This window comes from Panicum hallii, chromosome 7 (genome assembly GCF_002211085.1).
Source record: "Panicum hallii strain FIL2 chromosome 7, PHallii_v3.1, whole genome shotgun sequence".
Classification (NCBI taxonomy): domain Eukaryota; kingdom Viridiplantae; phylum Streptophyta; class Magnoliopsida; order Poales; family Poaceae; genus Panicum; species Panicum hallii.
Window position 1 is genome coordinate 41,354,547 of NC_038048.1, and position 24,381 is coordinate 41,378,927.

Below are 24,381 nucleotides of genomic sequence, written 5' to 3' on the forward strand. Positions count from 1 at the left end.
GAGTGACGTTGCAGGTTCATTAGATACACCATGTTGGAAATGAAATGTTTCGATCCACCATTTCAACATTTGGCGGCTGCTGCCAAGTCATAACTGATTCAAACATTCACGTATACAAAGTGTTACAGGGACACTGCAGACAAGCACTGTACGGCAGAGTGACAGACCAACGAAAGAATGCGTAGCAGAACTATGTAGAATTACTATTCACCCGTTCTATAAAATCATTTGAGATTTTTACAGCCTACTTCACTACTAAGTCCGCTGGTTTCCTCACCTAAATTACCTGTTGGATACAGAGTATGTGACCTAGCCTTTGCACAACCATTCTAACCCTCCTCGATTTTGTACAAATGGCGTGTCCCACGCCTTCTCTTTCATTACTTTACTACTGTCTATGATAACTAATAGACTCAAAATCTTGAAGCAGGCAATGATCTGCTGGACATCGATTCTTTTCCATAGGTCATTGCTGAAGTAGCCCGTCACCTTCCCAACCAAGACGTAGCATCTGATCCACTACCTTCAAGCTCAACTGCAATAAAATCAACTCTATCACGAAGCAAGGTCAAAGTGATTTGAAACTTGGCAATATCACTAATTGTATTTAAATAATTTTTACAGCAAAAAAAAATCATATATTCAGTAAATATGGGAAATAATTAGATGGATTTGGTCAAACAGTTAATTAGGAACTGATGATACTTACAGCAGGATCAGTGAAGACTATTAGCTGCTTATCAGCAGTAGAAACTAGAAGATTTGTGTTCTCTTTGTTCAGAGCAATTGCTGTGATGTCCTGGCCCTTTGCCAACTTCAGTGTATGAAAAACCTGAAAACATATCTGGTGAGTATAGCACAAAGGACAACAATGAAGGTGAGTCCAAGTTCTTAATGCCAACCTTAAGTTTATGCAGATCAACAAAGCAGATTGAAGGCACATGAACAGATTGCTCAGTTTGAGATTGTTCTGAATCTTTTGATATATCATCCTTGCCATTGGGTCCAAGTTCAAGATGCCCAGTTTCAGTACTCTCATCACATTTGTAGTTGTTGAACAAAGATGTTCCAATTAAAGCAAAATGGCCGTCAGTAGAAATCTCGATGCAACTAACTTGTCCAGAGAAAGGTAATAGAACTGAGGTAGCAATAGGGAGTCCGTTGACAGTGAAGGTAGATAATGTTTTCTTCGATTCATTCCATACCAAAATGATTCCTTGAGAAGATAAGCATATTGCATGTGCCTCAGCGACATCAAGCTGCCTCATCAGCCGGCCCGTGCGCAAGGAATGTAGAAGAGCACCTGATGTGTTTGATGAGGAAGCAACAAGTCCCAAGTCAGGACTAACAGAACAGCAGGTTACTTCCCCAAGATGTCCTCTCATTACATGCATAGGACCTTCGATTCGACGTCTCTTTGTTTCTGAGAGGCTGCTAGCACTGCTGGATAGAGGACTGCGCGGTGTGGGTGGCGTAGTCGGTGGAGGTTCTGTAGCATTTTTCTTATGTGAGGAACCTGTCCGATGAATCCTCCAGAGTATAACTGTGGTATCTCTTGACCCTGTCACAAGGTAGTTGCTATCAGGGGACAGTGCAAGGCATGTCACAGGAGCGAGATGTCCAGAAGCAGTTTCAATCGTCTTTGCTCCATCTGGAGATATCAACTTCAATGAACCATCAACATGTCCACCTATCATTGAGAAAAACAGTATTTAGAATTATAAGCAGATTTAAGGAATGATGACAAAATAATGGAACCAGCTTGTAACTACCATATCACACTCCATTAAGATGATACGCAAGTTCAGAACAAGTTATATAGCCAAAGCATGATGAGGTTGTGTAGTGTGGACTGCCAGCAAAAGTCTTAACAGAAAACCAATACTTTAATTTATGTAGGAGCGTTGCTCAATCCCCTGACAACTCACAGTTTCAACATACAATCTAAAAGATACATAAAACTAAATTAGCACTGTGAGTCATTGTACATCCTACAATGTTTCTTCTGTAGACTTAGTTTAAATTTGGAATATTATGGCAGAAGGCTGCAATGCTTTCATGAATTCCAGAAGTACAACAGTGTGCTGAGGCAGTCAGCAATGGGTGCAAAGTAGGGCCATCACAAAAAAGTGAGAGATGAGAAAAAAAATGAATGAAGAGCAAAGTATGACGTATGTTACCAAGTAAATATACAGAAAGAAATCTACAGAGATAGTAAGGAGCAGAAAGAAATAATCACCAGTAATTGTCTCTTTGTCACATGTGACAGCAACAACTGCTGAACTGCGGATTGCAGATGCGGCAAATGCTATAGCCCTTGGGAACTCATAATCTTCTGCAGAACCGGCAGATCCTTTGAAAATGCGCATGAGAGCGCCACTGGTTGAATTTGAGGCATTTCTACCATGATGGAAAAGGAAAGGTGTCCCTTGACCATCTGGAGTATTAGGCTGCCAATGGTGAAGCGCCACACGAGCTGCTGGAACATTTACATCTACAACTACAATAGAGTCGTTTGATACAAGCATAGCACTGGCAGGAACATTGCAACGATCTGAATGTGGAAGCATATAGGATTTAAGTTCATTTGGATTCCGGAATATTGTCTGCACAGTAGATTAAAGGGTCAAGCCATGCCAAATATTAGTGAGCCACATAACCTATTATACTATGAATAGGAAGTATGAGTGTCAGTGTATGACAGTGCAGGAACACTTAAGTACTATTTATATTTAGTGGTTACTTATGCAGCATAGGAACTGCCAGAAATGTTTCTCTATCACGAAGAATGACAAAGGAAATAGAGATAATGGACATAAATTTTAAAATAACTATATCTTTAGAAAGTACGTAGATGGCTAGATTCATATGTTAAATAAATCAACCATTGTACATCTCTACCACCTATGTTCGAGTCCTCACCGACTCGAAATTTGGGTGCCTATTTCTCCTTATTTACAATGGCACCTAGTTCCACCTAGGTTGATAAAGATTCTTTTTTTCTTTTTAGAAAACAACCAGAATGCAATCAAGACCAGTTTCTTGACCAATTTTAACCCTGGTTTACCACCCGATAGATCCAAAGCATTTTGGGCTTCCATCCCTGCTTTAATGGATTACCCCGAGTGATATGGTTAGCTCTCAGTTATCTGTGCATACTAATCCAACTATCAACTAAGGCATACAAGGCTAATCCCATTGTAATAAACAATTCACATGAGGCAACCAGCTTCACTGGTGAAATTGTGCCTTAATACTCTTCCAATGGAAATGGAGTCACTACGATGGTCTGCTAGAGTGCTAGTGGATTCCCAGCAATACAAATCTTCATTCCGTACCTTAAGTAAATTTGGGTGCCGTAGGCTAAATCCTGGAGTTTATTTTCATATATATATATATATTAGTTGCTTAATTGCCATTGACATACCAGTTCACACCAGCAGTCAGCCTAGAACCCTAACACAACTAACAACAGGCTAAACAACAACAATACCTTGTTTTAAATATAATTAGCTTGTCCAAAACGTCGTATATTTTAAAACGGAGGGAGTATTAAAATTACCTGTAGTTGCAAGACCTCTGCCAGTGGCTTCCTCTTCATGTGAGGGACAGTCAGAAGTTGAGATGGCGTCTGTCCAAAGTAAGCTATTTGATCTTGTGTAGCTCGCCGTTCCACCTAAAGAATTTCCAATAAAACATGAAAAGCTAGACAAAAGCTACTCAAAAATATGTACACTAGCTCATGCAACCTGCTACTTACTGGGTCTGTAATTTTGTCAATGTCAACAGTTCCCTCATATGTGATGTAGAAGAATACATTGTTGGCCATTATGGCTTCTTTGCCCCTCTGTTTATAACTGCAAAAGGGAGTCGTCAAAAATGAAAAGGTGATGTAAATAAAACATGGTGAAGAGAACATAAGAACTGGGTGCTCAGTATAACTAACAAAAAGGATGCCTGACATTTTATTGATGGATGCTACAAGCAAGAAATTCATTGATGAATTGCTAAAGCCAAGAATAATCCATCCAGATCATTTTATCTAACTTACAACAACAACAACAACAACTTAGCCTTTTGTCCCAAGCAAGTTGGGGTAGGCTAGAGATGAAACCCACAGAAAATAAGAATAAGAAACACAAAAAGTGCACAAGCCAAAGGAAGAGTTAGGGGTTAAACAAAAAGTAACAAAGGTCACGGTTCAGGTACATTAATTGCTAATCTCCAAGCGCTCCTATCCATAGCTAATTCCTTAGCGATATTCCACTCCTTAAGGTCTCTCTTAACCGTCTCGTCCCAAGTTAGTCTAGGTCTACCTCTACCTCTCTTTACATTATCGCCCCGCTTTAAAACTCCACTACGCACCGGCGCCTCGGGAGGCCTCCGTTGTACATGTCCAAACCATCTCAACCGATGTTGAATCAACTTCTCATCGATAGGTGCCACCCCGACCCTATCTCGAATCTCTTCGTTCCGGATTCTATCCCTTCTTGTATGCCCGCAGAACCAACGCAGCGCATCTCTGCTACACTCAGTTGCTGGACATGTCGCCTTTTTGTAGGCCAACATTCAGCACCGTATAGCATCGCTGGGCGAATCGCCGTCCTATAGAACTTACCTTTTAGCCTCTGTGGCACCTTCTTGTCACAGAGGACGCCCGAAGCCTGCCGCCACTTCAACCACCCAGCTGAAATTCTATGTCTAACATCTTCATCAATGTCTCCATCTTTCTGAAGCATTGATCCTAGATACCGGAAAGTATCCTTCTTGGTCACCACTTGACCTTCGAGGCTAACGTCCCCATCCTCATGCCTAGTCGGGCTAAAGTCGCACATCATATACTCGGTCTTGGTCCTACTCAGTCTGAACCCCCTCGACTCTAACGTGTGTCTCCACAGCTCTAACTTCATATTAACCCCTACCCTACTCTCATCAACTAGCACCACATCATCAGCAAAGAGCATACACCAACGGATATCACCCTGTATGTCCCTTGTGACCTCATCCATCACCAAAGCAAATAGATAAGGGCTCAATGCTGACCCCTGATGTAGTCCAATTTTAATTGGAAAGTCACTGGTATCGCCATCACATGTTCGAACACAAGTCATCGCATCCTTGTACATATCCTTGATGAGGGTAATATACTTAGTTGGAACTTTGTGTTTTTCCAAGGCCCACCACATGACGTCTCTCGGTACTTTATCATACGCCTTCTCTAGGTCAATAAAGACCATGTGTAAGTCCTTCTTCTCCTCTCTATATCTCTCCATCAACTGTCGTACTAAGAAAATCGCCTCCATGGTCGACCTCCCAGGCATGAACCCAAACTGGTTTTGGGTCACCCTTGTCAATCCTCTTAGGCGATGCTCGATAACCCTCTCCCAAAGTTTCATCGTATGGCTCATCAGCTTAATCCCCCGGTAGTTAGTACAACTTTGAACATCTCCCTTATTCTTGAAGATCGGTACTAATATACTTCTCCTCCATTCCTCCGGCATCTTGTTTAACTGGAAAATTAGGTTAAAAAGCTTAGTTAACCATACTACCGCCCTCTCGCCCAGGCATCTCCACACCTCAATGGGGATGCCATCGGGACCCATCGCTTTACCTCCCTTCATCCTCTTCAAAGCCTCCCCGATCTCTGCCTCCTGAATCCTCCTCACAAAGCGTCTGTTGGTATCATCAAATGAGTCGTCCAACTCGAAGGTAGGACCCTCATTTTCCCCATTAAACAACTTGTCGAAGTATTCTCGCCATCTGTCCTTGATCTCCTCATCCTTCACCAGAAGTCGATCTGTCCCATCCTTGATGCATTTGATTTGGTGAGCCAAAAAATACGAAAGCAGCCAAGTCTATTGATGAGCGAAAAGATGCTGACAGACAAAATTTCCAATATAGAATATCTCATAGTTGTACATTAATCTATCCAACTCAAGATATTATTGTACATGCAACTCAATAGAGGTCATCAAAGATAGGCCAAACACCCATGGCATACACCTACACCATAGTTAGGGTACGTCTGTGAAACTGCAAGCACACAAGAAACTGGTAGAACTAGAATAACATGGAGCGAACCCAGATATTAAATCAGCCCACTAATGCAAATGAACAGAGACAGAGAGCATGGTACAGCTAGAATAACATAGAGCGTACCCAAATATAAGATCAATCCATTCATGCAAATGAGCAGAGACATGCTCACTCTCAAGAGCCTTCCGGTGTTTATGGACAAAATCCACATGGTTCTCAGCCCAGGGAGGCAATTGTACAGAATCTGCAATGGTACCCAGAATTGCATAACGTATGTGTATTCAGCTGTATAGTTGACATAAGTTTAAATGCAATTACCTAGCTTTCCTCCAAGTTGAGTTGTCCCAAAGTCGATACAATTTATGTTGGTAAATACCTCAGGAAGGTAAAACATCTCAGGTACCTAGATGAATACCATCAGATAATTAGATTGCTACAACCTACACTTAATTAATGCACTAACCAGTAAACATCCATGGAAAGTACCGCAGACACTTGTTGGTAGACTTACTAGCTCTTTTACATCGCTCATGTCTTCGAGAACACTATCCCATGTACCAGAAAGATCAGAAAACATGCGATCAGCATGGTCAAATTTGCCGCCTTGTAGTTGTATCGACAGTGTCGTAAAAGGCTCCACCCTGAAAAGGTAATACAAGACCTGCAAGGAATAATAGTAGTCACTAGGCAGTACACAAATCAAACATTGCGAGAATCAAGTATGCACTGGACAAATGATCAAATATCAAAATTGCAGGCCAGGTAGTTGAGCCAGAAATGGCGACACACCTTTTGTTTTCTAAGTACTAGCAAATATGCTCGTGCGTTGCTACAGGAAGCCATATAAATATATTGATTAGCTTATAAAAATGTATATATTATATACGTATGTATTTATAATAGTATAGTACGTGCGGGCGAAAACTTCAGTTTTTTCTATTTTACTTGCCAAGCGCTAATTCTAAATGGTTTAGGACCCTTAACTCATCATACGGTCACCCAGATTCCGCTTAGGACTCAGATCAACGGACCAAGGAATCATTGTTTGCTTTAGTAATAGTAGATTAGAACAATATCAACAAGGAGAATTGCAACAAACCAAAGTTATACAAAGGGCGAACTCACAGTTATATATTCATACTAAAAAGACACACAAACACAACCTGTAGACCCTTGTGCTTATTACAATTTACAAATTGATCAAGCACAAGAATGTTGGGTACCCTATACAGAATTAAAATACAGCCCAAAGTATTTCTGCACAGCATAATGCATACTTGCATAGTCAGTATTCTAAGTAAAAATTGGATTCATCTTTATTAAGAAGATATACCGTGCCAGCGCTGGAGTAATGTGAACCGTAATGAAACTTTGGGATGATTGGATCCTCGAATGTAGAGTACCGTTCTTGGAACTTCTTTAGACGTTCAGGGTTTAATGCTCCAATTGGCTGCATCAAATAATACCTGCTATGGTTAGTGATTAGCAAAAGACAGGAGCAACAAATAGCCAAATAGGTACATGACAACCTTTGAAAGATCTCTATACGTTGAAGGATCATCCAGATTCAACAATCTGGATTTGTAATCTGCTACTATCCAGGGAAAAACAGGGTACTGCACAAGCAGATAAAAAAATATTAGAATGACAAGTCACCAGATTCGACTAGAAATACAAATTGTGCAGGATAATGACCTGAGTAATATCATTGTAACTGCGCCCAGCCAGTGTGTTCAGTTCCATCAAGTACTCAAAATTGCTAATCTGAACAAATCGGACATAGTTAGATATCAAACCTACCAACAAACTGCATAGGACAATGTCTGTGTACCTCCCAATTAGCCCAGCGCTCCATCAACTGAGTTCTTTTAAGAATCTGCTCAGCTCTCTGAAATAAAAAGGGTCACATGATTGCCTATTGTTGCATATTGTAATGCTAGTTATTAGTTAAAGTAATCCGAACACAAACCTGAGTAGCTAGAAAGATGTCATTCAAGTTAGGAGGTTTGGCATGAACAATCGCCCGATAAGCATTTTTACGTGCATCAATGTCCTACATTGAGCAGACATATAGTTATTCAGATGCGGCAGGTAAGGAATTAAAATTATGAAGTAGTGTTTCATTAAGGATGTACCCCAAAGTCAAAAAAGAAATTTGACCTATCTACCATGAATAATTCCAAAGCACTTCGCCGTAGCAAGTATCTGCAACAAGTCATTTCGACCCACAAAATGAGTGAAAAACACATGAAATAAACTATATGGTAAGGTAATATGTTACAAACGCAGAGTGCAGTTTATTGATCTCAATAGAAAAACAATTTTTCCCCAACAGAACTGATATAAGCATTAAATGGTAGACCAGAAAACAATGTTAACAGTAGCACAGATCAGAAAGTAACGTTTTACCGTCTACTATATATCTGATGAAGTGATGAGATCAACCAGCTTCGATCTTTATCTTGTTGATCGCATTGCCCACTAGTAGATGAAGTATCATCAACGTTACTGTCACTTGAACGCTCCTCAATTATAAAGTTAATCCTCTTTGAAGTTACCTGGAAACAAAATTATAGGGGGGGCGGGGGGGGGGGGGGGGGGGCAAATGACATCCATTAACAGATAAAGTTGAAGATGATAAAAGAAGAACGATCAATCATTAGTGAAAATATTAAACCAAACAGTTCCAACAAGGCTTGATACGAAATGACAGCTAGGGAAGCAAATCACAAACTAGACAATAGAAATATTACGAATTTTGCACAATCTGAAGACCAGAATATAACATATATATGATAAGTAGCATAGATAGTTTCACAGAATACACTGAATCAAAGAAATACCAAGCATTTTAGGCCATTGCTACAAAAGTGATAAGTATTATTAACATTATTTATTCGTACAAGAGAAGAAAAAAAGATGTCAACATTGCCCATGAATTCATCACCACATCATATGAGAAAAGGGAACCTGTAGATTTTCATTCTAAAGAGTCCAGAAACCAAAGAATATTGTTGGGTTTTCCTAATCCAGGTTCTCCTATTTAAATAGAATTACAGTGGTTCACTGTACCCTATAGTTACTGAAAACCTGAAATGTAGAGTTTCTTTTAAGTATTTCAATTAGAATATTGCGACACCTAAAATTATTGCAGTTAAAAAAGTACATAAATAAAATGTTGTAAAAAAAGACACATGCATGTCACCAGAATGTCAGATAATGTACATGGGTCCTTTTGCATTTTCAGCTCAAATAAGATGTTAATTTTAGTACATGTATCAGCAAGTAACCACCAGAATATTTTAACTACTTTGCATCATACTTCAGTAACCAGGATAAGGATAACGCTGTAATAAAATTAACTTATTGTAGTGGCCAAAAAATGATATCTCGCTAAATTTGATGAGATATTTGTAGTAATTCACCAAGACATTTTTACAAAATTGCATACTATTGCACTAGAACTACAATGGTTCACTGTACCATACCACATAACATCCGAATGACAAAAAAAAAAGAAAAAGAAAAAATTGCAACTTTGGGCATGATTTGCTGTACCAATTCACCTTAGGTGTGGCTTATGTTAGACATCTGCAATTTTTCCTGATAATGTCTGCAATATGCTATACTGAAGCTTAAGTATGCAATTAGCTAATTGGTATAAACTGATAGGCTTAATAATGGAAATCAGACATTTTAAATTATGAATTCTACGAGAACACGCTACTGACAAGCATGCCTATAAGTCAATGCATCAAAAATAAAACTCAGCTGTGAACTTTCAAGAACTGCTCATGACACAAGTAAACTTCACGACTGATTAATACTTACTTGGAAGGTTCCTCGGACAACTTTCAATGGTCGCACCATCAAGGATGAGAGTTCAATAATAATTCTCTCATCAACTTCACTTGGCACATAACTGGGTGCAAGAACTGTAGATCTAACCAAATTCCGATCAGCACAAATGTCAGAACTTCTTGAACCTACTGATCCTTTTACTGATTGTTGATCTGCTGCTGAAGAATGCTGAAGCTGATCGTCATCAATACTGCTGTGAGTAGTGTCGGTTTCTAGCTGCTCATTTTCCACATTTCTTTCATCCATCGACATGGCATCAGCCATGATTACAGAAGCAGATGATGGAAGTGTGTTTGTTAGTGAAGAATTAGCATCCTCGGAGTTGCATTCATTTGATTGAGCAGCAGCACTAAGAAGCTTCCTGTCCTCATAATCAGCAGCTGCGCCTAGATGATCAGATCCCTTGTAGTTTCTTTTCATAAATCTTCTCATCCTTGAAGAGCTTTCGGTAAAATCTAATTTCCAGAAAACCTGCAACACAGAGTAGGGAAAATGGATATTGAATATACCAAGTAGAAACATCACATGGGTTCTCATATGTAGAGCATATTACAGAGCAACTCGCCTAGTTCAGATTGTACTAGTCAACATTGTGCTGTTTCCATGAAGATGAAACAGCGCAGGAAAACAGAGAATAAAAATAAATTATTATCAGTACGTACACGAACAGGAGTGCACAGAGGTTGTCCAAAAGGTCCATATAGTCTACCCATCTCTGTTAGGCAATGAAGAAGGTGCCGCCATGCTCGAAGTCCAGTTGATGCACGATGCCGATTTAACACATCAACTAGTGTTTGCCTCTCCATCTGCATTTTCCTAAGTTTATGTGACATATAGAAAATTATACAAATAACAAAACATTAAGAGTTCCAAGTCGGTTTACCTCAACCCGTTGTAAGTTTCGTGCTAAGGCTAAACACGAAACAAGAACTGCGACATATTTGTATGAAAGGGCTGAAAAATCTCTTCCTGCAACCGACTTGGAATCAGCTGATTGCAGGCATTCCATCCAAGCAGCACTCATAGCTTCTGAAGTATTCCACCTCTTTGCACGCTCGATATCACCTGAACTCCTCCGTTGTCCTGATGTTGCCATTGCTACAGCACTAAGGCCCCTTCTTGAACCAATCTTAGCAGTTCGTTCAAGGTCACGAGCAGCGGCCAGCGCAGCAGCTTTTGCTGCTGCTTTGTCCTTTGGGGTGGACCCAGGCTTGTTAGCTGCTGTTTCGATAGGCTTCTGGAAACTTGAGAAAGTCTGTAGTTTTGCCACTGCTTTGCGCTCAGGCAATGATGTGTCACGCCTATTCAAGGTATTCCTAGGAGATATTCTTGTTTCTGTCCCTGAAGCACCAGCAGCCATCATGGCCAATGCCATCGCAACTGGTGGTGATGCAAAAGCAGCAGCCCAACCAGGTGATACCATCAAAAGTGAAGCCTGAGCTCAAAAGAAATGAAACAAAAAGATTTCCAATCAATAGGGAATTCTCTGGAGAAGAAGACATGATAATATACTGTATTAAGTTACCAATCTTTAAACAAAACAAGACCAATAACCAGTTTTTTCTAAAAGTTCTTCACAAGGATTATCATGTAAATAACATAATGTACACCCGGAATATTTGGACATAGAGATCAGTTTTAAGTATCAATGTCCACAACAGTAAATACTATGTTTAATAAGATGCAAAAAAGTAAAGCATGCATGATTAATTGATTATTAACAGATTAGACCAAATATCAGAAGTTGTGACTTGCGGCATACAAATAATTATAGCTTCTGGGTTTCACAACAATGCTCAGATTACCAGATTAGGTGAACATATAAATCATTCTCCCTCCATTATTTTCCCCTTGATATTTTATACATGTGCACACTTATTAGGGATAGCACAAGATGACCATATACCCCAACAAAGCTTTGTGTCATCCGCAACCACATCATATGTGGATGTCCTTTAAACAACCCTCTTTAAGCCTAACGAACAATGGACAAAGAGATTTTAATCTTGTAAAATGTAGAATTATCATTAATTAAGGTTCAATTTGTGATGCAGGAACTTTTTTTTTCGGATTACCATGACAAAATTAACTGTTTCCTTTGATATCCTTGCATGCATTCCAAACAGGCCCGATGTAGCCATGTATTTCCTAGAAATCCTATACCATATAGAACATTTTTCACCCCTAAAACCTCAAACGAAGAAACAAACGGAGTGCCTCATTAAGTTAAAGCTACCAGCCTGTGGTTAGTTACAGATGATTAAAACCAATCCAATTATTGTCTTTCATAATTCTATAGCAAAAGATAAATATTTTTCAGATTTGCAGCTTTTCCTAGTTTAAAGACAAAATATGGGTAAAATAAGGACACTGCACACTTAGAGTAGTATCAGAATGTCATCAGTACAGAATTAAGCAATAGCACGGTCTCGAGTTATGACTGGCTTCCAGGGAGAAGTAACTAGTACCTCAATGGCTAATGCATCTGCTGCCAAAGCACGATCATCAGCAATCAGTGGATTTTGACCATCTGAAGAAGTAAGCTCGTGAATACCAGCCAAAAGAGGCCGCCACCTTCTAAGGATGGCTACAAATGGTGGTAAAATCAGCTCAATGTATTGTTTCCTTAGAGGTTTCCTGTCCCTACCAATAGCGTGCCATACCTGCATCAAGTGTAACATAGCACAAACTCTAATGACCAACAAATAATACCTTCTTTATATCCCTAGAAATAGAAATAGAATTACTAAAATATGAATAACAAAACATGAGAAGCCTAAATGATAAGCACGGTACGCCCATTAATTTACTACCTCATCATTGACTCAATAATGATGCTAGTATTTGGATGAGCAAAGATAAGATATTGTTCAAAATCATTTGCATGTATAGCATAAAAAAACAACGAAACTAGGAGAGGTCAAGAATAACTTCCAGTTTTGTCCATCATGAAAATCTTGACTTGAAAAGTATTGTGAACATTGAAAAGTAAACAAATCAAACATCAAAACAGGAGGGAGGGAAGAGGAAGGTGGAGGCATGAGCATGCATTTGTGCATGTTAGCAGATAATATTGCCATATCGAAGATAAACACTATTATTATACCATATTACACGTTGAGATAAGGGCTGATCGCCCTCTAATCTACAGGCTTCTTCCATTGAGAAGAGGCTCTGATCATAGCCAAGTTCGGTAGGCAAATCCCTTTACAAGACCGATTCTTGATTGACTGATTTCTGAACAAGACTAAGACTAACTTTTGTTAGGAAGATATGAAGCAGACTAGGACATGGGATATCAATCTAAATAAACTAGGAAACTACTATGTCTGTAGGTCCCGCAAAATATGGTTTCACAATAATCGATTTTACACTAGTGAGGGGCTAGAAGGGTGGATGGGGAAATAAAAAATATTTCAAAACATGTTAAGGCACATTGGATCGCCAACAAATTCCAGAATAAGAGAAGCACTTGCATGAAGAAAAATGTTAGAAAAAGGCAGAAGCAATGTTCAGTATGCTCGTCCACTCAGGGGCATCACTTTTAATTCATTATGAGACAGACTACATGCTTAGGTGAAAAATGCAAAAGAAACTCACCTCCGAATAGAGAATAGAGGAAGCAACCAAAACTCTCTGTCTCTTAGACTCTGTAATTGGCATATTGAGGATAGGGCCAAGCACACTGCAGTCACAACCCATGAAATAAGAAGAATGACCAGCCATAATAGACTGAAAGAACACCTAAATGTTATATCATGTAATATATTGAGCTGCATGTATCAACCAATTGCACCCGAAAGCCTAAGGGGAAAGGTTGGCAATTTACTATACTCGACACTCTCTCCCATGTGGAGGCTCCCTCAGGCCTTGGAAGTGGAATAGGAGCGGGCAAAAGATTCTTTTATTAAATTGCGCCGGCTAAGATCAAGAGTTCAAGACCTCTCACCCTAATACCATATAGATCTGCATACATTGAACAGTTGCACCTAAAAGCCTAGCTAATGGGGAAACATGGGCCATTCACTTATACTTCAACATAATATATGAAAGTACTTACTACCACTGAAGTTCTGATCTTTACTAAATTATAACAAATGTCAACTCCTAACAAGCAGTATTAACACTTTTTTTGAGAAACTATTAGCAGTTTAGTACAGTTAAATGTATTTTGTTAATTCAGCCACAAGAAGGGAGCAGTGAATCTGACTTTGCTACATGATGAAGTTACCTCCAAAGAAGTGCAGACCGAGGTTTTCTCGAAGATGAATAACTGTTACCATCAAATGGCATCATGCTTCCAGCCTGAGGACTCATTCCTTCTGATGCTACATCCTTTATGCTAATGTCTTTCGTAAAAGCATCAATTTCACCATTGTCATCCTCCCTCATCGAAACAAGAACCATTCTGAGCATGCAAAGAAATGGTTGGTCGCTATCTAGCAACTGATATAGGGCAGTCATAACCCCCATACCAGGGCCAGATCCCCCTCCAATACCGAGACCACCACCAAGTCCAGATTCATCTAACAGAAGTGCCTGCAGCACTGCAACTGATTTCTTCACAAGTGGAAATTCAATCCAAATCCCATTTGAGTCCTTCTCTAGAACAGATTTCCAAGATTCCCAACCACTTCCACCACCGCCAAATATATCAGATTTAGGTGGAATGCCAACACCATACCACAAACGGCTCCTGTACTTCCAACTTTCTCCAAGATCTGCTATGCAGCTCCCATAAGACACAAATGCATGCTTGACAGATTCATATGGCTCAGCTGCTGTTGCTGCAGTAAGACGTTCCATCACAGCAGCAGGTATTTGTCCATTTGCGTCAGCCATAGAAGTAAGCAACTGCCTCAATCATAGCAGGCAAAAATGAAGAGCATTCATAAGATAAAATTCAACAATCTGTTGGCAATAGTCTATTAATATAAGCTATTTAGGAACAGTCAACAGTTAATTATTTTTAATTTTCACTAGATACCAAGATATGTACAATTAAAAGCTTTTATTGAATCCAGGAATTAGATCATCCAATAGCACCTTCAATTTGGAGGTATTTAACACTGTTGCATTTATGCGTTTAGAACTTTATTGCGGGATTCCTCTTTAATGAAGTAGCAGCGATGGTATTAGCATGTTAATCAAGCACCAACTATCATGCCAATAATTTGTTCTCACCTCGTATAATGAACTAATAGGACCAAGTATCCTAGGCATCTAAGGTAAATAACTGCTCTAGTGAAATATTCAGGCATTATTACCCATATAACAATTATGAAAATTGGTAATGGTAAGCCAGGAACATGGTACAAGACTGCAAATCATGACAGACAGACACATTTTGCAATGACTTTTAGCAATAGTTAGAAGAAAATAGTAAAATGTTTTTTCTCTCAAATACAAACAAGCAAATGCAAGATGAATACAGCGCACATATAAGTATAACTGCTCAAATTTGAAGAGTGGTTAGGACAGCCAAATAATTAGTTCATCAAAATAATGCTAATAAATGACGAAATGTAATTACATATAGCCATGGCATATTACATACATCTAGCGGAAGGCCACCAGCATCACTGGACAAAGATGACCGTCTTGAGGCCCCAGCAGCCATAGGTTCTTTACCAGCTGTGCCCAAAGAATTTGACCGGCTGGCAGCCAATGAAGCCATTGAGGCAGAAGATACAATGCTATCACCTGTAAGGGATGTGCAAAAATGTTGACCTTGTGACCTCAGATGATCTTCTACAAGCATCAGAATAACTATTGCATTCTCCGCTAGTGCTACTGAGAGATGAGCAGCATTCTCAGCTTGAATTTTTGCTTCTTCAGGAGAAAAACCCTCAGCTGCAACACCAGCTGCAGCCGCTGCAATTACTTCAGTCTGCTTTACATACAAGCAACAGAAAGACATTACAAAACAATAGCCACATAACTTGGGGCAAAACTATCACATTGCAGCAACCTGCGTCAAGATGATATAATGTAAACCATTCAGGATTATAGTAACAGTATTACAATGACAGTCCAGGATCAATCAGCTAAAAACAGAAAATGTAGTCAGGTGTCACTGACAGCATAACAGAAAAAATGTCATTACATAGCAGTGCTATTGCATCTAGGTGCCAACATGGTTATATTCTTGTGCAAAGGGAGTAGGGAAGGTAGTCAAAGCTACCAACTCTACTAATTCGATCATAAGAATTACCCATAACCATAATCCATATAGCTTCTGAATGTATTCCTATTTTCCCCCAATTATTATCAACAACACTTTTTTAGAAGAGAGATAAAGAAAATCAACAGTTCAACGCATGAGCATGGCAAGGAGAAAACTAGCTACAAAAGGTAGCAACAGTGAAAGATATAAGATACAACTGTCCATATCATGTAAATAAAAGATCCATGCTCAGCAGGCAGATCATCTCAAGAAAAGGAGAATTACCTGAACTTGAAGCTCCCTGGCAGAAAAATCAAGCAGGTCACCCAGTAATCTCCTTTTGAAAATAGGTAATGATTCTTCACGCCTTAAAAAGAATAGGTGCAGAAGGTTGACATAAAAAAGCAAGGCAAAAATCCCAGTAACCAGAAAGGGTAAAGATAGTGCAGAGAAAATAATAGGCCTTTGGTGTTTGAGAATTAAATCCTAGGCTTCTGAGTGCAGATATCTTAGAATAAAGTTCTTGAATTATTCTTGTACAAGTTAGCCAAGAGTAAAGGGGCTACCTGATTCGTTGGTCTCCAGTGCTAGATCCTCCGACCATTGAGAGCCACTCTGCACAATGAATTGTTGCCTCCACATCCTAAATAGTTGTATGGACAGAAACAAAATAAGATCTTATTATAAATTCAATGCATTTGGCCATGCTACAACCATCATAAACCTATCCACAGAGAAGGGATAGGCGATGGCTAAGACACTACAACACATGTATGTTACTGAGAATATTCTGCTTAAAATATTATCTTGCCTTCCACCCATCTTTTTGTCGCATTGAATGCTCCAGCATGATAATCAGGAAATTGTGTATGAGGTCTTCAATCTCACTCATGCTTACACCATCAGCTTTTTTCTTTGCTCCCATCTATAGTAAAAATTCAAATTAAAAATACGGCAAAATGACATAATGCAGTTTATGTGCTGTTTCACCTGAACATGATTCTCATTAGAAAATACGATAAAAGGCTTGTGACACTTACCTCATGATTAGAAATCAAAACCTCCAAAATCCATTCTGGCCACTCTGCAATTGAAGTAATCGTGGTTCTATTATCTGGATGACTGCAAGCCAAAAACAGAAGATCCTGAAACGATATAGAAAGAATTTCGACGTCATAAGAAAGTAGACAAGATCTAAAAAACTGATAAATCAAAACGATAAGTCTTAGTCTGTAAATAACAAAGAGCATATAAACATATAGCCCAGTATAAATGAAAATAAACATGCAGGTGTTTGGCTACATGGTGTTAAAGATGCCCTTAACCTACGCAAGAAGCACAGATGTCTGATTTGGCTGACTATTACTGACATGCATGGCAGCTGGGATTTTAGATTTGATGGAGATGTATGGCATCCAGATGCAAGCCAAACTTGCATGTGATTCAAAGATTCCAAAATTTAGACTGGGACTAGTTTAAGAATGCAAATGAAGCTGGCTAAATACAGCGCAATTTTGAAAATGGTAGATTTCTCTATCTGCCAGACAAAAATAAGATATTACAAAGAGAAAAGGCAAAACTATACACAGCATATAGGAATAACAAAGTAATTTTGACTTTGTTAAAGAGTCAAGTACTTATGGGAATATCAAAAGTACTTGTGTCCATAACATATAACACGTGTTTAAAGTAACTTTGATGACAGATCTAGTGGTACTCATTTCACATTACTTAACTAATTACTTAAATAAATACTGTTGGTCAAAGTTTGAGCAAAAATAAATGGTGTCAAATATTTGAAAACGGAGGGATACAAATCATGTAACAATTCACTGTAAGTCAACGAAAACACACCTGTATAGCACGAGCTTGGAATGCCCTAGATGCATATGGAAGTGAGCGGAGTAGGACCAGTAAAAGTTGGATATGTTCAAAACGGTGACCAGAATCATAGAGATTAAGACTTTCATCAACTGATGAAACATTAATCTGCATTCAAGAACATGGCACAGTCAAAGCTACAAATTTATTTTAAACTGTAAACAATTGGTCAATAGTTCATCAACAAAATAAGGAGGAAGGCTAATATCATTATACTTGAAAAGTTGTGTGCTTGTATGTCAATACAAATCAAGTGAGCAAAAATATCAAATCACATATAACAAAAACGAAACGAAAATTGTTATGGCTCCAGACAGTCATTTAGGTAGAGTTAACTTAGCATTCCTACTCATTTTCATTTGGATGGCCATTGAAGAACACATCATTAAATTCTTTTTTTAATTTTATATCATTTTTATTTGAAGCATCATTAGTAGGGCAACGATGTTAAGAAAAGGGTTTATTGTACTTCACAAGGGGGCTGAAAGTAGAGACAGGAAACCAAGAGCAACTAACTTCGATTAATCACATGAATCCGATCAGTTCGGGTAAATAATCATATCTAATTATGTAGCATTCAGGAAAATAAACCATACCGCAGCAGAAATCAAAGCCATATAGACATTTGCAGTCATAAGCCTCCTTGGGGCTGCTTGGAATACTTTCTGCAATGCAAAAAGTAACAACGGCAATCTATCTTCTGACATAGGATTTCCTTCCTCATTAAGGGTGGTCTGACTATCACCAGGTATATTTGGACTTGCAGCACCAGAATCAAATTTAAGATGCCCTGATGCAACTAGAGCACCGAGAATGTGAATAATGCCCACAACAATGCCATCACCTTTGTCAACATTGTAAACATTATTCCGGACATTATCAGAAGTAATTGAAAAGCTAATGCCACCCAGATTCTTCAAGAGCCCATTCTCAGAACCAGGTACCTTACTTCCAATATGTGAGTCCAGCATATCATTTACATTTGTGGCTTCATGTTCAGCGGCTTCTTCATGAAAGATTGTTTCATGATGCTCAGCTGATACAGTTTCATTAGCCTGGCATCTTGTGTCAGCACTATCAGCTTTTCTGTTGGAACTTCCATCCCTGTGTACATCATTTTCACTCAAATTTGCACCAGAATCATCCAAAATATTTTTATTACCAGTTTTAGCTTCCCGTTGTAAAAGAACAAGAAGTGCTTCCACACCACCAGTAGAGATGAAGGATTGAGAAAACATGTCGGCTCTAGAGATGTTAGGCTGTACAATCAACCTATAGATGAGATGCAACACCCTTGCAACCTGCCAATAATATAAGCACATAATTAAGAATCAAGTCATTACTAGATCACCACTAAAGCTGCTAGATAAGGAACTCCTTCATAATCATAGAATAGGTAACACATATGAAATAAATACTTGAGTAAAAGATTTCTAGACAAGCTTTAAGAACAAACAGGTAACATGATTGCCAAATTTGTAATGGTCAATAGAACTCTGCCTATGTTATCTCAATATACCTAGTCCATAGGCCGGTAAAAGAGGAGGCTTGTCATAAGTTTGACGAGACAACATAAAAACCCAGCTACTCCTAATGAGATGAAATAGACAACTCAAACTTGCTTGGGGCTATAGCCTTTGTTGCTGCTGTTGTTGTCATGGTTAACATCATATCTCATGGGCATGGGCTTAGACAGAGCAGAAGCAGCACACTACTAAGAAGCCACCACCACAATTTGGGAATTTTATGCGTTGGCAGTAAACTCAACTGTCCCCATTCCTCAACCACAGTGCCCTGCTGCCCCCTCCTAGTGTTTCTATCTCCATTATGTCACAGTGTCATCCTCTTTCTGTGTATTATCTATCCTATGAGGTAAGGTTCCTAAACACTTTACCTACATCTCATGCTGTATGGCAAAACATGCATCAGGGTTCGAGATGACTTTATAATTACCAATGTATATACACCACCCGGTTGACTCGATTGATTCAACGTCATCTTTGATATAAAATATGTTAGGCTGGCAACATAAGACGCAGAAGATTTATGCATTTTCCATTCAGATTACTCATGTCTCAGCAGGAACAAAAAAAAAAGATTGGTGGAAGCTTGACAAAGTTTGTCTAGTAATCCACAGTCCCAAGTACCTGATTAGGCTGAGGGCACTCAACAATAAATCCAATCAAACAGCGGACATCATCTGAGACTGCTGTTGAAGACGCTGCTCCTAGCAGCAGTTCGATAACAACCAAAAGTTCATCAACTAGAGCATTCACTTCACCCAAAGATCTCTTTGTTCCAGTAAGTGCAAAGTTATCAATTGAATCTGGTTCCTGAATCGCCCAGTAACACCTTCTGCAGCCATCAAGAAGCATTTGCATCGCTTTTGCATCTCGCATGCAAGCAGATTCTGTAAATACCATGTCAGCAAGAGAGGAGAGAAGCTTCTTTTGTAAACCATAATTGCATGAACTCCACAGCTTCAGGTCCAACAGCAAACTGCTGAAAAGCTGCACTTTAAGTTCATGATTATTTCTTTGAGACTGGCACAAAGATACAATTGCAGCAACAAGCTCCTCATCAGTCAGTGCCTCTTCTCCACTTTCCAGCTTTGAAAGAACTTGCAACAGATAATGTAAAACACGTGATAAAAGCTCTGGTGCAAATGCCCTGCATAATTCTTCATTATTTCCAGGGTGTTGAATAGCTAGGGAAATAATCCTGAAAACTGGGGCAGAAAGGGAAACAGTGGCAAGCGACAATGCTAAGTCACCAGGTGTAGGCTCAAGGCTGTCCATCTGCACATTGCTTATGGTTAGTGGAAGTAAAGCCATTGGGCCCCCATAAGCCAAGGCCCATAAAGAGTCTGCAGGGCGCACACGAGATGAAACATGAACCAATCCAAGAACCTCTGCAGGCCTTCGATGAGTGCCTAAAATTCAACAGAAAAAGGCACCAGTTAATAATTCATATATATGTGTGTGACAGAGCATGACCCCTATGGCATTCACAGGTAGCTGGAGCAACAAGAAATTCAGTATGCCTTGTTTAAATGGCCTTGCAAAATGAAAATGGTATGAATGATTGAACAGAAGGGCAGTCCTATTAAATGGTTCAGTGATTTTCAGTAGTTGTTCTCTCCTTTAAAATATTTGTAGTGGGGATTCTAGGATTTGGAAGGCAAAGGACTAGTGCAGGAGCAGGAAAACGAGTATAGTCAACACTAAGTACAGAGGGAGGGGGTGGGAGAAGATAAAACCTGATGAACCAGAAGGTGAGGCATCTGGGCAGAACCGCCCAGTGAGCAGACTAGGATGGTAAAGAAGATGCAAGCTTCCCCCCATCTCATTGTTAAGTGTAAAGCTCTCTTCTGCCATACTCTTAACATGGTCATTAGTTGCCTTCCATGGCAAGCCTGCACCATTTCCAAAACTGGGCAGTGTATCTCCTCCTCGGGATGCAAGACGTCTCATTCTGTCTGGCCCAATTGGTTCCTTGAAGATGTAGACAGGCCCCATTTCAGCAAACAATGGGCATTGCCGCCGGCGCCTCTGCAGGCCTGCAATAGTTGGTGGTGGATTTGTCCCAATGCAGCAAAACGCAAGTGGCTTCGAGATACGCGGGAACTCAAAAGGACGGCTCTCATATACGCTACCATCAACATACAGCCTCAATTCACTTTCACCCTTCCCAAGCAAACCATGCTTATTTGTGTGCTCCAACCCAACAAAATACCAACGCTGAGGCTTGAACGCATGAGTGAAGTGCAGAGAAGCTTTCTTACCCCTCCCACCCACACTCTCCACCACCAAGAACTGGCCATGAAAATATGCTTCTACACCCTGATTATCTGAAGAGAGAAAGCTGAAAAGCCGGGGCATGTGTGTTGTTCCTTCTCCTGCAAGGGCACTGGCTGCTGCAGCAGCTGACATTGCTGATGATTTTCCAGATGTTGCAGCGGCAGCAGCAGCAATGGCCGCTGCAGCTGTTGCTGTGCTAAGCGTATCCGAAAACGATTCTATATAGATCCAAGTGGCGAACCCATATCCATTTAAGAAGGGCCACTTGCTGTCACCAGGGCCAAGCAGACCAGAGCTCTCCCCGTCAAACTCAAATGTCGCAGCAGGACCTCTAGTTTCCTCGCTCCCCATGGCCTTCTCAAGCGCTAGCATCAGTGGCGTGGACCAGCTCGTTCCAAGTGCCTTCCTTACCAAACCAAGCCAGGAATGCAAGTCCTTCACACTAAGCGAGTGCCCACCCAACACCTGAATGCACTGAAGCAACGGTGCCCCGTCGCAGCAACTACCCGGATCCATTTCGACGAGCAGCTTCTCTGCAGACTCGAGGAGGGCAGCCAGGAGGCCGGCGGAAGAGCACATGGCACGGTTACGAGTGCAGGCGCGTAGCGCGGCGTGCAGACCCGCGACCATACGAGTGCGCGGCGACGGCTCGTCGTCGCAGGGGAGGTGAGGCAGGAGCTCGGCGGCGGCGACGGCGGCGCGCGCGTTGGACATGACGCTCGGGGGAGCGCCTGTGCCGCTGGCGTCGCCCGCCTCGTCCGCGCCGCCCATGGTGCCGAGCAGCACGTCGACGACGGAGTGAGCCAGCTCGCCCTGCTCCTGGGAGACCACCTCGCGGAGGAGGTCCGGCCCGCCCGCGATCGCGGCCTCCACCGCCCGCACCACCTCCTGCGGCGCGTCGGCCGGCACCCCCGGCGGCCTCCTCGGCCGCGGGGACGGCTCGTAGGGCGTCGCGGGCGTGGCCGGCGTGCTGGTACCCATCCCCGGATTCGACGCGGCCTCCTCCTCGACGCCCGACTCTGCGCCGAGCGCCACGGCCTCGAACTGCTCCGCGGAGCCCTCCTCCCGCGGCGGCGTCGGTGGCGCCGCCGGCGGCGGGGAGGAATCGGACGACTCGCGCGCGTCCTCCGCCATTGCTAGGGCTTTACTCCATCAAACCCAAATCCGAACAGAGCCCCGGGGGTGGAAATGCGGGCGGGAATCGGTCAACGGAAGTGAAACAGCGGGCGGGGGCGATTGCGCGCGGCGGGGACTGGAATCGGGGCGGGAAATGGCCGTGCGCGGCGCGCGCGTGGATCTGGGCGGGGATCTGCGGGGCGTTCGGTGCAAATGCGCGAGAGCAGGTGGATGGGATTAGCGGCGGGTGCACGGCGAGATCCGAGAGGCGGACGGAACCGGATGATGAACTTGACCGTGGGGGAGGGAGGGAGGAGGTCACACAGGTCAGGCGGGGAGAAGACGTGGCGCGGCGGTGGGTGCTGGGCTTCACGGGTCGCGGCTCTGGTTGGCGTTCTCGCCCGTGTGCCTCGCCACGTCCCGCGTTGGTGCGGCGGCTTTGGGCGCCCGTCGAGGGAACACGTCACGGCGAGATACGGGCTGGCCCACCTGGCAGTGACTAAGCAGCTGGCCTTTTCCAGGAGTACAATGCACGGGGCTTTTTTCGGGTAGCGCAAATAAACGGACTCGTGCACGCCTACACGCACACGTCTCAACACGACCAGGCTCTACTCCAAACTTAGCACACAAGTTTTGTCTCATCACATTTGTGCTAACCGCGTTATCCAGCTTATTTTATCTAGGTACAGTGACGACTGACGAATCAAGGTTAGGTGCAGGATGGAGCAAGTGCCCGTCGTGCCCCAGAGCCTAACGGGCAAGATTTTGCACCCAACATTCACCTGCTGGTCTATTCATGATATCATCACGACCATATCAAATCATTAAAGTGCGAAGTTAGCACCAAACACCGAAGGAGAACTAGCAAACATCTCAAAATACATCGCACTAAGTCATTGGCTGACAAACTCAGTTCACGCAATCACACAAACGAAGTAGCAACATCTATCTAACAATACGTACACCAGACTTAGACGGCCACGCGTAGACAAGAGAGATAAAAAGGGCACGCATAGACAAAGAGGGGGGAAAAAAGAATACGACACATGTACAAAATATTGTGCAAAAGATTTTGCACCCGCGCACTCGGATGCCATCGCCCATGGAACCCACAGGTATCTCTGTCTCTACGGGTCCTACTGCCCTCTCCAGGTTTTTATCTTAATTTCCATGGATGCTTAGAGGTTACGACAAGCCCTTTTATAAGAAAAGTGAAAGCCCTTTATCTTAATTTCAAAAGCATCCTTTGGCCCAAGGACCAGGCTTCAATGCAGTAGTAGCCATCCAGGGGCCAGGTACTTGCGAATGAAAGGGAAAGTGCATCCGATAATTAACCCACCAGATGATCGTGATCTGTGAACAGCACAACCTGCCACTAGGAGCATGATCTGCGTATAGTACGTGCGTACTACATGTGGGGTTACTTCAAATATATGCGAGTATGCGAGTCACTTCTTAGCACAATCGACCGACCACTGCCGGTACAAAAGAATACAGTCACACGGATCGGCGAGCTGAAAG

The 24,381-nt window shown here is 41.5% G+C and overlaps 1 protein-coding gene across 1 annotated transcript; it reads right to left on the reverse strand.

The window, feature by feature from the left end:
- Positions 1 to 23,198, reverse strand: LOC112899513 (BEACH domain-containing protein C2). The gene is made up of 31 exons (XM_025968008.1): positions 21,204 to 23,198; positions 20,092 to 20,876; positions 18,541 to 19,245; positions 17,918 to 18,052; positions 17,104 to 17,208; positions 16,875 to 16,988; positions 16,630 to 16,706; positions 16,349 to 16,430; positions 15,455 to 15,787; positions 14,129 to 14,751; positions 13,498 to 13,582; positions 12,366 to 12,560; positions 10,781 to 11,332; positions 10,560 to 10,703; positions 9,868 to 10,368; positions 8,446 to 8,594; positions 8,172 to 8,241; positions 8,006 to 8,089; positions 7,868 to 7,924; positions 7,732 to 7,800; positions 7,566 to 7,652; positions 7,370 to 7,486; positions 6,548 to 6,697; positions 6,355 to 6,439; positions 6,160 to 6,280; positions 3,761 to 3,857; positions 3,563 to 3,676; positions 2,240 to 2,606; positions 903 to 1,690; positions 710 to 832; positions 1 to 535 (listed from the first exon to the last, which is right to left on the reverse strand). The coding sequence occupies exons 1-31, from the start codon at positions 22,876 to 22,878 to the stop codon at positions 467 to 469; spliced, it is 8,658 nt and encodes a 2,885-aa protein (XP_025823793.1). The 5' UTR covers positions 22,879 to 23,198; the 3' UTR covers positions 1 to 466.
- Positions 23,199 to 24,381: the final 1,183 nt, after the last annotated feature.